The following is a 15,269-nucleotide window of genomic DNA, read 5'->3' on the forward strand; positions in this document are numbered from 1 at the left end:
CAAAACCCGTTTATTTCCAAGATTATGGACGGGACTGTTCGCTATTTCAATCAGTTCTTTAAAAATTTTGAAAAAAAATTCCCCAAAAATTGTTAAATTGGGCCCTTTACCAGGTTAAAAAAAACAAAAGTCCATTTTTTAATTTTTAAAATAGGGTTAAAGGGCTAACCCCCCCATTGGTTTTATGATGCTAAGGTTTTTAAAGGGGTCTCCGTAATTGAAATTTTTATTTCCCAAAAATTAAAATTTTTTTTCGGTTTTACAGTCTCATTCTCTTTAAAATCAAATTTCTTAAATTAAAGTACTTTATTAAAATTTAAATTTAAAAAAACCAAACGCGTTCCCTTTTACCCGGGCGTAGCCCCTGAAACCCATCTTTGGGAAACAATTGCAAGGGCATTGCAAAAAATAGCACGATAACCCCCTGCATTTAAAACTAACTTTAAAAACCCACATTTAAATGGTTTTAAATACCCAAACCCCGTTTATTCTATTACAGACCAAAGGTCTATCTGATGGAACAAACAGACAACATATCGGCTATATAAACAAGATAAGAAAAGATTCCGTTAGCGGCAAACCCAAAGAGGTGAAAAAGGTGCCCTTGGTAAGGACTCACAGTAAAGTCTCCTTCAAACCTTGGGGTAAGTAATGTGGCTTATGAAAACGATAACAGATTTAAATCACAGTACGAAATATCGGTAGGGCCATTTCAACTTCATGAATTCTTGATTTCATCTTCATGAATTCACAATTTTAACTTCGTGAATTCACGTTTTCAACATACAGAATTCACGAATTCACGATTTCAGATTCATGAATTCACGATTTCAGCTTTATGAATTCACGATTTCAGCTTCATAAATTCACGATTTCAAGTTCACGATTTCAACTGGAAAATGTCAATTTATCTTTCTATCTCTTTTAAACTGGATATATAACTGATTCTCTGTTTTGCTGAAATGAAATAGCGGCAGGTTTTATGATACTAAATTTAGAGTTCGAGCTTGTTTGAGATATGTTTTAGCATAATGCCATTTTTCCTTAAGTTCCTGCGTGTAAAATATTTGTGACTGGTGAATGAAAATGATATCTGGCGAACATAATATCTTGGAATTAAATTGGCATTTCTCGTTTCGTTATTCGTTGTTATCGTTAGTGTTTGTATTATAAAAAAAACGTTACGTTTGGCCTGTTTTCAGGACGAAAAGCGTCTTTTAGTGAAAAGAAGCAAACACGGTTCACAGTTACAGCCCCTGGCCATGTTGTTCCTGATGACCATGGTATGGTTAAATTAATTTGTTTCATTGCTTTGTATTTCTTTAAATTTGTATACACTGTTAAAATTGTTTGTCTGAAATAATGACTAACTGGTATAGATAAAAAATTAGGTGGTTTAGTGGTTTAGAGATCTGCCTTTCAAAACAAGTGTCGTGGGTCACGACCACGTTTCCTCATTATAACACTCAATACTAGAAAGCGAATTATTATATTGCAATTAAGTTGAGTTGGTTTCAAGATCAAGCATAAAATGCATTTTTTAAATACCCGTATGAACATTATTATGCCTACATTAAAGCAAATGCCGGATTGAAATGATGTTTAAAAAGTGTTTTTAAAATATAACTCAATAATTTTTTAATTTTCAATTGATTGATTTTCTTTACGAGACTGTTTTTTCATAAATTATAATAATGTGGCAATTTTTTAGAATTGTCGCCCATGGACGTCGATTCACCCATGGTTAAAATACGCAGTGTGATGACCCGAAAACCCCACGGTGTCCTGGACATTGATGCCATCAAAGACCCATTAACATGCTCAGAGTATGCCCAGGATATCATTGACTATCTTCAGGTAGGCCTAACACTGATATTGTTAAGGTCATAATAGCCGTGCCATGACAAAACCAACATAGTGGGTGGGTTTGCGACCAGCATGGATCCAGACCAGCCTGCGCATCCGCGCAGTCTGATCAGGATCCATGCTGGTCGCTTACAAACCCTATAACAAGTATAGAAAGTGATAGCGAAGAGCATGGATCCTGATCAGACTGCGCGGATGCGCAGGCTGGTCTGGATCCATGCTGGTCGCAAACGCACTAAGTTGGTTTTGTCGTGACGCGGCTCATATGCCGTCTTGTCAGCTTTACTGGTTGACTAAGATTTTAGGTACCACTGGTCACTAGTAGATCTACTAAGCTTCAGTATGCTAGTCTGGTGGCTTCTTCATTGTGCTTTGCAGGATTCGAACACAGTGGCAAGAACCTGCCATGTGACCAGCGACCATAACAATTAGGTCATTTGGACCATAGATATCGTCTTTTAGCGGTAGAATGACTGCAAAGTTACGTTAAGGACTTCATTCTTTTTATGTCTCATGTTATATTATTTGCAGATGATAGAACGAAGGTTTACATTTCCGGACAGATACCTCATGCAGAAAGGCACTGAAGTAACAACTCATATGAGAACAGTTCTCATGGACTGGCTTATCCAAGTTCAGGTACTCATAAATATGTCATCTGTATCCATTTATGTCCCCATTACATTCTTAAATTTTCCAACAATACATATAAAACTCCCAACCATATCTATAAAGTTTTCGACCACATCCATAAATTTTTGACCATATCCATGAAGTTTTTAACATTATTCATTAACTTTCCGACCATATCATTAAAGTTTCTAAAGACATATATAAACTTTTCAAACATTTTCTTAACGTGTTCAACCATATCCATGAAGTTTTCAACCATATCCATCAAGTTTCCATCCAGATCCATAAACTTTCCGACTAGAGTCATAAACTTACCGACCATGTCATTAAACATACAAACCAAATATATAAACTTTTCAACAATGCAGATAAACTTCTTAGGCGAACGTGTACATTAGACTTAAACCATTTCAAACTATGCCTTTTGAATCTGTTTTTACTAGGCGTTGCAGTTACTTTTAACATTTTGACAACAGATTTCAAATGTAAATGAAGTTCTGTAGATTACTTAGATAATATGCTGGCTCTTATGAAATAGTAACGCTTTCTTGACATATTTGTATTATGGCTTTTGTAATGATCAAAAGGCCATTTCACGTCAGTACTATTTTAAAATTGGAAAAATCTTTATGATTTTATTTCCATTACAATATGAGTACGCATAGAACGATCATTTATAACCAGCTATTAGTCTTACTACCAAAGATATGTAATCTGCTTTCACTTTTTTCTGTATATTGCAATTCAACTCATTTACCTATAAATATATCTTTTGAATTACATGTAATTGTTATTATATCTGTTGAATATACAGGTACATCTAGACTTATCACAGTATACCCTGCATCTATGTGTTAACCTGATTGACAAGTTTCTGTCCATGCAGACAGTGAAGTTAGACACCCTTCAACTCCTCGGTATCACATCCCTTCTCATTGCAGCCAAGTACCACGAGAGATTTCCACCAGAGGTTAGTTAAATTAATGTTAATAAAGCTTGCTTTGTTTTTCAGAATATCAAGCACATATTAAACTGTTCTTGATTGTTTCGAAATACTTTGACTACATACCTTCGTAATTATTAGTGCAAATTGGATATACATGCCAAGCTTTAGAAAACTGAACAATTTTGTAGATCAACACTGTTACAATGTACGGATTCGAATTCCTCGTGGAACTTTAATTCCTTTTGGGACTTCCGGTGTGTAGTATATATGTTAGGAACTTATTTAGAAAGAATATCGTCATAGGAGTCCGTCCGTGCCTGCAAATTTTATGAAAATGGCATTTTCCATCTAGTACATTTACGTTTCTGTCTTAAAGCTGCATGCCTAAAAATTAGCCCCTCTTCCCTCCCCCCAAAACAGAAAAGAAAAACAACTTAGAGAAAAATGAAGTAAGATGTTAAGAAAAGCAAAAATATTCACGATTCAAGTAATGATTAACATGTTATATGAAATGAATTACTGATTTTGCAGTATCTACCACCATATTTCTATGCGTGACCAACGCATTAAGGGCTAGTTTTGCACATTTTGACCTTTATTTGGTAATATACTTGAAATTGAACGTACCGTTTGCAATGTGTAAATTATATAATAAATTTTTCAAATTTTCATAAAAACTAGTATAAATTTGGAGTTGTGCTGCTTTATATTTTTCAAATTTTGTTTATTTGTGAACAATTACCACAAAAGCTTTTTTTCTCTCTCGTTAGATTGCTGACCTCTGTCATCTCACGGATGGAACGTACCAGCCGTCACAAGTTCTTAAGATGGAAATCTATATCCTGAAGAAAGTAAAATTTGAACTCAATATACCTGGACCTATCATATTCCTGGAGAGATTTCTTCTGGTGAATCAATGTGAGAAGAAAACACTGGTATGTTTTCTTACATTAAAGGGACTCTACTGAGGTTTCTTGTCATGACAGGACTAAAAATATTTTTTCGAGATTGATATTTCATTTGATGTAGTTCTAGACCAATAACTTGTATGCAAACTTTCAGATCATTTGCTCACTCCTTTTTTCCAGAATAATCATCTTAATTGTCAAAAATTATCCAAAATTAAAAAGCGTTTTAATGTTTTTCACTCAAATTGGGCTAAGAATAGCACAAAAATACGATTTCCAATTTATTTCTGAGTATATCTATTTACTGTCATTTGCATAACAATTTGTTGTAAGTGCCTCATATGATCTATGTAACTATGTAAGACATTGAAATTTTATGTTTTTAGGCTTTTGTACCTCAGCGGAGCTCCTTTCACACTTATACATATTTAAAGGCAATTTAATGGTACATATTTAAAAATTATGGTATTTATATTTGTAGTTATACTCGTATTAATAATTCGTTTAATCATTTAATAAAAGCTTATTCATTGTCATTTGCTATAGCATGAATATATCAACTATGGAACTCAGTTTGGGCCATCTTTGCTAACAACTGATACTCGATTCTCGTGAAACAAAAATATACCCCGTTGATGTAATACAAAGTTTTAACACTGCTCTCTTTTTGCTGATTTCAGGTTCAGAGCATGTCTATGTATTTCCTAGATTTGACGCTAACGGACATCACGTTTGTTCATTTCTATCACTCTATGCTAGCAGCCAGCGCCATCTATCTCTCGCGAGAAATTCTAGGATGCGAGATCGTCTGGGATCAGGCGTTTGCTCATTACACCAAGTACTCAGAGAATGATCTGAGTGAGTGTGTTAAATCAATGAAACGAGCATTGGCCAAGTTGCACAAGTCCAACAAGTTTTCTGTAAGTTCTTAAAATTTGATCATTTTCATGTAATATAGATTAATTTTCTTTAAAGAAACTTAGGTGTGGAGCTATTGGTCACTATCTCAAGAAACAATAAAGCCCAGGTGGCGCGATAGCTCAGTTGGTTAGAACATTGACTGTGACTCCTGAGGTTCCGGGTTCGATCCTAAGTAACACCCTTGGGATTTTTCAGAAATACTATCAGTGTTTCCCACCTACCTAGATGTACACTGGTACGAAATCCAGCTTATCCTCGCATGTATCAGTGCTATACACTGGGCATGTAAAAGAACCAAGGGATCTATTAAATAAGAGCTGGGGACTGGTTCCCGGATTCCCTTGTATCTCATAGCTGTCTCTAGTGTCTGCTGATGTGAGAACCCTACTGGAAATAAGTGCTTGCACTTTCGTAGGCTATCCTTGACCGCCTGGTCTAAAGAAAATCAAATCAAATCATATCTGTTCAATAGTAATAATGTTACACTCATCAACCTAAGTTGCAGCTAGCTAGTACAGCAGACCTTATTTAATCTCTAGAGGTTACTTTTTAAATAAAGTCAACAGACTCAACTGTTGTTTTCTTCTAATTTAAAGCGTAAAGAATAGTTATTTTCACATTCAAATATAACCGACATTTATTGACCATACACATGCACATTCAGCAAGTTTGTTTTTATCTATCAAGCTTTTTCTTCTTGACGAACGTCTTAGCAACGCTTATCAATCGGAAGGTGGCACTTGCCTCATTCCCAAGAATTTCCGATGGATATTTTATATTAAAGAGCGAAAAGATATAGCGCTACTACATAGTATCTAGCAAAAAGACTACATAGTATCTAGCAAAAAGAAGTATATGTTTAACTTCATTGTATAATTTATTTTCGTATACTTCCAGGGAGCAAGACAGAAGTACGAACACCACGATTACCATTGTATCAGCAAGCACCGAGTGCTCCTTCCGGCTGAACTGTGGCCCGAGGAAAATGATAACAAGAACATCAAGGGTTTGGAGACGCTCATTATTTAATCATCAAGATATCTCGTGACTGATGTTTTTGAACGCACGCTCTTGCAGACATTTTGCATACTGAATTAAGTTTCGACCGGATATCAGAATGCGATTGCTTGTTTTTGTAAGAGTAAAGGGTAGCAGACGACAATTTAGAAGTGAAATTAATTATGATGATGTTGCTATATAAGAATATGTACGCCATTTCAACAAGATTTTGAATTAATGTTAATCATTTACTAGTTTGTTGCAGTTTGATCAGAAATGTGAATTTATTTCACAATTAAATAAAAAGTTGATAAGCTAGATTGTGATTCGCTTCACCGGACTGATAACCGGAAGAAAAGTGATGGCTTCGAGAGAGAAATTTATTAACGTTAAAGAAGTGTGGATGGTAGACTTCGTATAATTTTACAACAAAAAATCAAAACTTATGAATGAATGTACATGTTGCATTTTGTTTATAAGCATGCCATATGACTTTCCAACTTACTACTGCGGCAGTCATTATTTCACTGTAAAGTACACAGTTGTATATGTTTACAAATACACATTTACATATGTTTACAGTCTACGTGACGTAATTTTCTTTTTCTATTTATATCAACTTGCATACCTCATCCTCTATTTCCATTCTTCTACACTTTCATATTTATTTGTATCATTGTTTGTACATAACTTTCACAATTTATTTATTTTCGTTTGTGACATCAAATGTCATTAAGTTATTTTTGTACAATTATATTTACATCTGTTACCATAGTTTTCTACAAATTGCCTTTTGCAATAAAGCGTTTCGTTCAAAGCCTGTTTAATTTGTTCTTTAATTTCACCTATAGAAGTTAACCATTTGAACCAAGAGGTAGTCATGTCGCTAAGGAGATAGCTCTATAGATATGAACTATAGGTTTATTTATAGAAGTATCGTATGCGACGGTTCAAACTTGCTGGCATAGCAATGTATCCTTGTTTGGAAATTGTTTTTTTATATTTTTAAATGTCGCAGCTCAAACGAAACAAAGGGCTCGTAGACTCTGCTGTGAGTTCTGGACTTGTGGTAGAGGGGTCTGTAAAAAGACAAGTATGCGCTACTCAAAATATTTATTCTTCACTACAACAAAACCGTGGCCTGCGCCAACAATTTCTCAATTCAAGTATGCATGCGTTGTGCAGATTAGCGGGGAAATTGAAATATTAGCGAGAAAAGACAATCGAAGAGATTGAAAAAATTATAAAGTACTATTATGTATAGGTAATGGCTATTGGATATGAGATATGAGCTATGAGTATATGAATTAAAGAAATAACTACGGAAAACAATAGGGGACATGGACATTAACATATAAATATACAGAGGCAAACATGGACACGAACAGACCAGCACTTGCAATACGGACAATGTATACTTGACCCTGTGACATAAATACGAAATATTTTATTCAGTATATTTTCATGTATAATACTCTTCACATATTTTTACATTTTATAACTCATTCTGACGTTTTGACATGTAACATACAAAAATACAACTACATCGTTAATGATGTATGTCAACTCCGAAGCAGGATAAATTAATTTAATTGCTTATCTCAAAACAATCGTAAGCAAATATGGGCGGATTCCCGACATACAGTTTCTTATTTTCCTTACTTGTTGTTCCTACAGTCTATACATCTTTGGCGCCAAAAGCTTCCTACATGTTGTATACATATAATTTTTATACTATTATAATAACCCAGCTTTTAGCACATACGATGTTGAAAACCACCTTAAGTCCATGTTTATTAATTACTACAACATATAAACCGAATGTCTGACTATAGATCACTTAATTTTAGTATTTAGTCTATTACATGTTTATTTCCCATCATATCAATTGTTCGCTCCATTTAGCAATGAGAGGCAAAAATACATCAGAGGAAAGTTACGAACGTTTTTTAAATAAAAAATAAAATACCCTAAGAATAGGCAAACAAATATGTTCTATATACATGCATTACCAAACAACATTCTCGTCTCAGCATAGAAATCCTTGACCTTACATAACATAAATGATTATTATATTGTACATTTGTTAGGTACGCAGTTTAATATCCAGATCAACCCTCGGGTTACATGATTGGCCACTTTGTAACGGGAGGTGTTGGAAACTCCGGAAAACTGTTCGACCATTAAGGTTATGAACCGGCCGGAAGTTATCTGACAATAATGCCCTCCATTCACCACCTTCACCTACAAAATATATCAATCATGCTTATTAATAACGTTTGATGTTTATAATGTATTTTCTATTCGAAATTATTATACACATTATTATACACTGTCAAAAAGATATATAGCAATACACAAGGTTCTACGTCAGCATTTAGAAACAATTAATCTTTCTTGATAGAATACCTAATTGCTTTTATTTTTAACACTGTCAATAACCAATGAACAAAAATATTCTTTCAGTATTTTACAACATACCCATTATCAACAGCCAGTTTAAAGGTCCTTCGTTGCTATGAAAACTTACTCAAAGATATTCTAAAAATATTATTTCTTCATACAACTGGTATATGAAAAGATCCTTTGGGTGTCTAAAATGTCTTTGGAAAATAAAAATGTCCAAGAAAATAATTGAACATCTCTGGTGAAATACGAATTGGCAGAGGTAATAAGCCGGTGTTTCGAATTAATCGACAATTCATATTTTGCTAAAATTATGTGTTGCGTTCAGTTTATATATATTTATATATAATACAGTTATACTTACCTGGTACCCGGTTACGTGTTTTTGCTTCAATATGAAGTGATGAGGTAAACATCTCCCGGAAGTGCCTTAGCTAGAATAATTATATAATTTATATACACACGTGGTTTGTAAATTTTACTGCTTCAATTACATTTGATAAAGACAAAATTATTTAATATGCAATAGATCTAAGCACTGCAGCATTAAATGCATATCACAAAAAGAGATCTAAATTATTTTAGTGAGTTGGATAGTATGTGCCACCGACTAGCTTTAAAGAATTTACATTTATTATAGTTTAAGCATATTGGTAACTTTCTTTTAAGAAGCTGTCTTTTTTTAAACATTGTTTTAAAGATGCATATTTTGACCAGTGAGTCAGCATCACATTATCTTACCTGTCTCTCAGAGATGTACTGGTTCTGTTCAAAAATAGTCCATATGACAGTTTCAGAGCAGTTGGGTGTAGTAAGGGAACCAGCGTACCGGAAGTATCTGTCCGGTGATTGGGGTAGAAACTCCTTTATTGAAACAGCCGGTATAGTTACTAATACATGTCTGTCTACGATGAAAATAGCAAAATTATTATTTTTTTTATATGTAATCATTAAAATATGTGCATTCATTTCTTTTTGTAAAATTTGACTTAAACTTTATAGAAAATAATTTGTTTATAACCTCCCTTTATTTACATGAAATGTTAAATTCGGTAATATCTTTATATTGATAAATCTTAATTTGAGCATTTAAAACCATAAAAAGTTGTAAATTATTATCAGGCATACTTAAACATATATAAATTATTCATTGAAGAACAGCTTATTCTTTCACATTAAATATTTTCCCTATCGTAACATATGTAACATTATATTCGTTATTAAAGTTATAAAAATTCTGTTATACTCCTGGGAAAATAAACATTTTGGTTCCTGCAGAGAGGCTTTCTGTAGGGAGGTTTTTATTCTTATTGTTTACTCTAGGGATAAATAATGCAGTTGTTGTAAAGAGGTAAATGCTCTCAACAGGGTATTAAGATAAAGAATGAAATCGCGGATAATATGCATTTGTAATATGACAAAAATATTTGGCCGCATATAATTAGTTACATGCTTGCAGCCATACTAGCAAGGGTCATGCCGACTGTGTTGTATGGCAAGACTTTTTACTGTTGGCTCCTCAATTGAGCACTTTGAAATAAAATATTGCAATAATTAAAAAGGACAAATTCAAAGCAGGGCATGGCCATAACATGATTGTTCAGGGTTAAGCTAATGTACCTGTCGCAAGCACTGTTTCCAGTTGTCATTATACTAAATTGGTAGATTATACTTTTTCAGGTAAAAAATAAACCGATTGATTCAATCTAAAAATCTGATTGTAGACAGTTAACAGGTTGATTGCAATTAGCCATGCAATCTTCAGACTTTACGAATAAATTGAATACAGTACAACCAGTGCAGGATGGTGGCCTTCTGTAGAACACACCACTAACACCAACCAAAATCCTTGTATTCCAAAAGCTTTTGCTCTACAGAAGTTGTACTTTATGTTAGACACAGGAAATGGGTGCATGCTGGTAACTTTGTCTTTGGTCACCGAGGGAGCATCTTGAACATGTAAATCTACTTACCTGGATCTCTTAACTGATGTAGAACTCGAATAATTGGTTCCAATGTCGGGTTGTCGAATGATGATACCTTGAACAAGATTGACAGAACAGCCAGACCTTCCCGATGTTTCCCAGCCTCGTCACTTGATTTGTATTTGTCGCTATTCCAATTTACAACGTGCATCTAAAAATAGATAACGTGCATCTAAAAATAGATAATAATATTTTATTAAAATTACCCAGATACGTCATCTTCAAAAACTCACATTGATGCTTTTCTTTCTTTCTTTCTTTCTTTCTTTCTTTCTTTCTTTCTTTCTTTCTTTCTTTCTTTCTTTTCTTTTCTTTTCTTTTCTTTCTTTCTTTCTTTCTTTCTTTCTTTTTTGAAAACTTGAATTTTTGGCATTTTTCAAAATTGAAAACGCTCCGGAGCAAGTACACATGCTTATATGCTTTTAAATTGGTACGTTTTGTTGGTCTATTTTGAAGATTACGTATCTGTTGAAATGTTTGTAATAAAATTATGGACCTCAATACCTTGTGTATAATAGACCTTACTCCTATACTCGCTTAAAAAGATGCTTAGCATATAGTGAAAAACTACCACTCCTTACGATATTCATGTGAAAGATCACACTCGCAATTGCTGAGTGTCACTGTCAAAGATTATATTAAACGTTCATATGATGTCTTGTTTAAAAGCACAATATGCCTAGAAATGAATGATTTGTTCCTTCTTTAGAAAAGGCAAACATTAGTTTTATAAGATTGAAATGATAGTTTACAGCAAGCTAGATGCTTAGCACATTAAAAAATTAGCGCGAAATATGAAATGTAGAAAAATGCAAACAAAGTAGTAATTTGACTTGTACATTGTATACAAAATACTTAATCACTATCCTAAAGTAATTGCCAAAACGTATCCGAAGCAAAAAGGTGGTTAATGTAAAAGGCCAATGAGAACATTTTTGGAAACTTAAAGAGGACATCAATAATAAAAAGCTTTTGAGAAATTAAACTAAAAGTATTCCTGTGGCATAATGGGCCTTTAAAATATAAATGAGCCGTGCCATGACAAAACCAACATAATGCATTTGCGACCAGCATGAATCCAGACCAGCATGCGCATCCGCGCAGTCTGATCAGGATCCATGCTGTTCGCTTACAAACCCTATTACAAGTAGAGAAACTGATAGCGAACAGCATGGACCCTGATCAGACTGCGCGGATGCGCAGGCTGGTCTGGATCCATGCTGTTCGCAAACCCATTATGTTAGTTTTGTCGTGACGCGGCTCAAATGTAAGTACCTCTAGAGGATACCGTTCACCATCAATTGTATGTTCGGACCCTTGAGCATCTTGGCTACCCCAATGGAAATGAAACTGAGCTGTTTTATACAAATAACGCAACCCACCATTTGAAATGTAGAAACTTCCGTCAGTATTCACTTCAACTAAAAATAGTAACAAATAAATGTTTTGAACATATGTTACATATTGAATGAATATCGTTTTGTGAATGTTTTCTTTAATCATTAAAAAATTCAAAATCCTTATGCTATATGTTTGTTAGCTGCAACATCAAACACCTTTGATACGCAAGAAGAGACATGATATCCTTATATCATTTGATGTGGTAATCCGTTGGAAGATTTTTTTTCCATAACCCTTTATGGAAAGGACATAGATTTTACGCAATTTAGGTAGAAAATTTACAGTGAAGTAATAAAAAAGCTATATTTTCTGATATTTTTTACGTTTCGATATTAACCTACATTTTCCGATATTTGCCTACATTTTATGCAGGAAGTTATAATAAATGTGTATTTAACAGGAGCAAAACGATCTTGTCGTTCAAGAGCTTTTACTATTTGATACGGAATCGAAAGTGTCGGACATCCGACTTTTTACGAACTTGGATTAGTTACCTGCATGTCCGTTATTATGAACTTCAAACTTGGATCCTCGCAAAGGTGGATCGTAGAAAATGGCGAACTCCTTTAAATTTGGATTATACACTGTCTTACTGGTCTCAATATTTATTGGTGACTGGAATATACCAGCACAATAATTTGGAAATAAGCTCGGCCAGTACATCGGTCCTGAAAAAGAGTTATGCATTGTTGATTTATTGAAAAGCTTTAACATTATATAGATGGCTTTCTGTAAGTCTCGCAAGATGTACAAAACTCAGCCGAACTGAAAGAATATGAGCCGCGTCACGACAAAACCAACATAGTGCATTAGCGACCAGCATATATCCAGACCAGACTGCGCATCCGCGCAGTCTGATCAGGATCCATGCTGTTCGCTTACCAACCCTATTACAAGGAGAGTAACTGATAGCGAACAACATGGATCCTGATCAGACTGCGCAGACTGCGCAAACGCACTATGTTGGTTTTGTCGTGACGCGGCTCATATATTGCACATATTATATTAAAGGCTCATTACAATAAATTTTAATGTTTCATGTATATATGAACATGCATGACTAACGGTCTATTAATCTTTAGCTAATTGCACATTATGCCCTATAAACAAATAATTTCTTCCTTATTTCAGAAAAAGGCAAACATGATCTTTATAACGACTTAACAATGGATTAAGAGCGTGAAAGAAATTAAAAAATATTTGTCATTGAAGTAGAAAAATGTAAACAAAGAACATGCAGTATTTTTACTTCCTTACAAAATCACTATAACTATACCAACTGCCAAAAAGAGACAGAAGCAAAAGTTGATCAGGTAATTAGCCAATTAGTAACGTTTTGGAGACTGTAACTGCACACAAAGAAATTAAAAAGGTTTTTAAAGAAAAAAAATTGCATTTTTATAATCATAATGGGCCTAAATTAACTGCATTTTTGTAAAGGTCAAACGTGACGTAATTAACGTTTAGTTTATTACCAGAGAGCATTGATTGTCAAAATGAATGAAGTGAAGATAGTTCACATGCTCTTATTTGTGTACCGTTTATAATTTTATGTAGTGTATTCATGTATTAATGTAAATATGTTCTAATCTTGTTTTTATAAGAGAGGTTATTTTCACATGCTCTTATACATGTTATGTTCACATGTTCCTATAATTGATTCATGTTTTAATTGGTGGTGGTGATGGTGTTGGTAGTTTTCACTCAGGATCACAGCAGTTGAATTTACCAGAGTTCAAGTTCAGTCACGGCATCGTTCCTGGGTAAGTTGTCAAGCCGTTTACCAGTACTAGTTGCCTTCACTTTGCAAGGAACTGATAACTTCTGCATATTCTAGAGCAAAGGTAGTGTGAATGACCATCGAAAGGAATTCATAATGAATCACAAAGAAAGTGACCTGCACCGTCCGGTTATTGAAACCGGGTCGCCGGATTCACAGTCCAACGCTCTACCTATAGTACTGAGCTAACCAGACGACTCTCTATGTTTATATATCAATGATGTCCTTATTTATAATATGCTTACCGTGATCATTGTTTCCATATGCCCAGTATGAGACATCTGAAATCATTAAAATATGAAAACATAATTAACAAATATATGTTATGTATTATGCATCCTTGAATATAAATATTCTTTGATTTGACAATTTTAATATTAGAAAAGTTTATGTTTTCCTTCATATTTTGATAATTTAGTTCCCATAATGACGATATACGAAGACATAAACGCTGCATAAGTAAATAGTTATGCAAAATACTTTCGAATGACATTAGTTTTTACAGTATTAGAACTAAGCTTTTTTACTTGAACAACAGAATATTTCCATTTTTGCAAGCCTGTCATATTTTTTATTTAAAATGAAATAACCATAGCTTTCTGCAGGCTCAGTTTAAATCTGATCAGAAAAAATTGATATATAAAAAGCAACATAGCATTACCTGGTATCAGCACTTGGAACGCTACAAAATATAAAAATATGCGTTAAATTTTGTAACAAAAATATCATTTATACTCGTAAATACATATTGTATGTAAAATATGGGAGATCTGTAGAAATGTAATTGATCATTTTAGCACAAAAATTGTTCTGTAAAATACATGTAATACTTCACAAATACTAATTATAGTTATTAATAGAATTGTGAAATACTTTAAACAAAAGTACTTACAAATACAAAACATGAATACTTTATTCGAAGTATATGGCATAAAATCGTAAAAAGCGGATAACATACATGCAAACTGCCGAGGTTGTGGTGCTTCTTGACCACTTCCTGGTACCAAATGCAATAACAGAAAAATGCTAAAACATCCGAACGCAATTTTCTCCATAATCCCCGCTTTACCACACAAACAAAATACATGTACCAAAATATGCCTAAATGCGCGATGAACCATCAACGCTTATTGTAATAAAAAGGACGATGATGTTTTTATTGTTCTTGACTTACAATATGTTAATTAGGTAGCTTTTTTATAATTAAACACTCAAAATTGAAATGTTACTACTGAAATATCTATTAACATGACAGCGCAAAAATAGTTCGTCTTTTTTTTATGTGAAAATGGCATTAGTTGACCATAATTATGTTTATAAGTGTAATAACAATGTGAGGTTTCGATATTTGGCTTTATTTGAGATTATTGAATTTGTATTGACTATGTACTTTAATGCATAATTACAGTCAAACCTGTGACCAG

The 15,269-nt window shown here is 33.6% G+C and overlaps 2 protein-coding genes across 2 annotated transcripts; one reads left to right on the plus strand and one right to left on the minus strand.

The window, feature by feature from the left end:
• Positions 1-460: 460 nt before the first annotated feature.
• On the plus strand, positions 461-7,090 carry LOC132745526 (G2/mitotic-specific cyclin-B2-like). The gene is made up of 8 exons (XM_060734475.1): positions 461-644; positions 1,203-1,283; positions 1,712-1,857; positions 2,398-2,505; positions 3,314-3,469; positions 4,216-4,380; positions 5,034-5,273; positions 6,172-7,090. The coding sequence occupies exons 1-8, from the start codon at positions 461-463 to the stop codon at positions 6,301-6,303; spliced, it is 1,212 nt and encodes a 403-aa protein (XP_060590458.1). The 3' UTR covers positions 6,304-7,090.
• A 990-nt stretch (positions 7,091-8,080) lies between these two features.
• LOC132745527 (carbonic anhydrase 1-like) lies at positions 8,081-14,900 on the minus strand. Its single transcript, XM_060734476.1, has 9 exons — positions 14,804-14,900; positions 14,507-14,527; positions 14,091-14,126; positions 12,560-12,733; positions 11,940-12,085; positions 10,653-10,815; positions 9,421-9,584; positions 9,044-9,113; positions 8,081-8,517 (listed from the first exon to the last, which is right to left on the minus strand). The coding sequence occupies exons 1-9, from the start codon at positions 14,898-14,900 to the stop codon at positions 8,360-8,362; spliced, it is 1,029 nt and encodes a 342-aa protein (XP_060590459.1). The 3' UTR covers positions 8,081-8,359.
• Between the last annotated feature and the right edge of the window lie 369 nt (positions 14,901-15,269).

Source organism: Ruditapes philippinarum, unplaced genomic scaffold, assembly GCF_026571515.1.
Source record: "Ruditapes philippinarum isolate M1 unplaced genomic scaffold, ASM2657151v2 ctg2233_1_1_1_1, whole genome shotgun sequence".
NCBI lineage: Eukaryota > Metazoa > Mollusca > Bivalvia > Venerida > Veneridae > Ruditapes > Ruditapes philippinarum.

Excerpts from the sequence above, each read along its gene's own strand:
- LOC132745526 (XM_060734475.1), top strand. The coding sequence starts at position 461 with ATGGTTTTAAATACCCAAACCCCGTTTATTCTATTACAGACCAAAGGT. Across the intron at positions 1,284-1,711 it reads TGTTGTTCCTGATGACCATG|AATTGTCGCCCATGGACGTC; the intron begins GTATGGTTAAAT and ends GCAATTTTTTAG. Across the intron at positions 3,470-4,215 it reads ACGAGAGATTTCCACCAGAG|ATTGCTGACCTCTGTCATCT; the intron begins GTTAGTTAAATT and ends CTCTCTCGTTAG.
- LOC132745527 (XM_060734476.1), bottom strand. The coding sequence starts at position 14,900 with ATGGAGAAAATTGCGTTCGGATGTTTTAGCATTTTTCTGTTATTGCAT. Across the intron at positions 14,528-14,803 it reads ACAACCTCGGCAGTTTGCAT|CGTTCCAAGTGCTGATACCA; the intron begins GTATGTTATCCG and ends TATATTTTGTAG. Across the intron at positions 14,127-14,506 it reads GTTCCAAGTGCTGATACCAG|ATGTCTCATACTGGGCATAT; the intron begins GTAATGCTATGT and ends TAATGATTTCAG.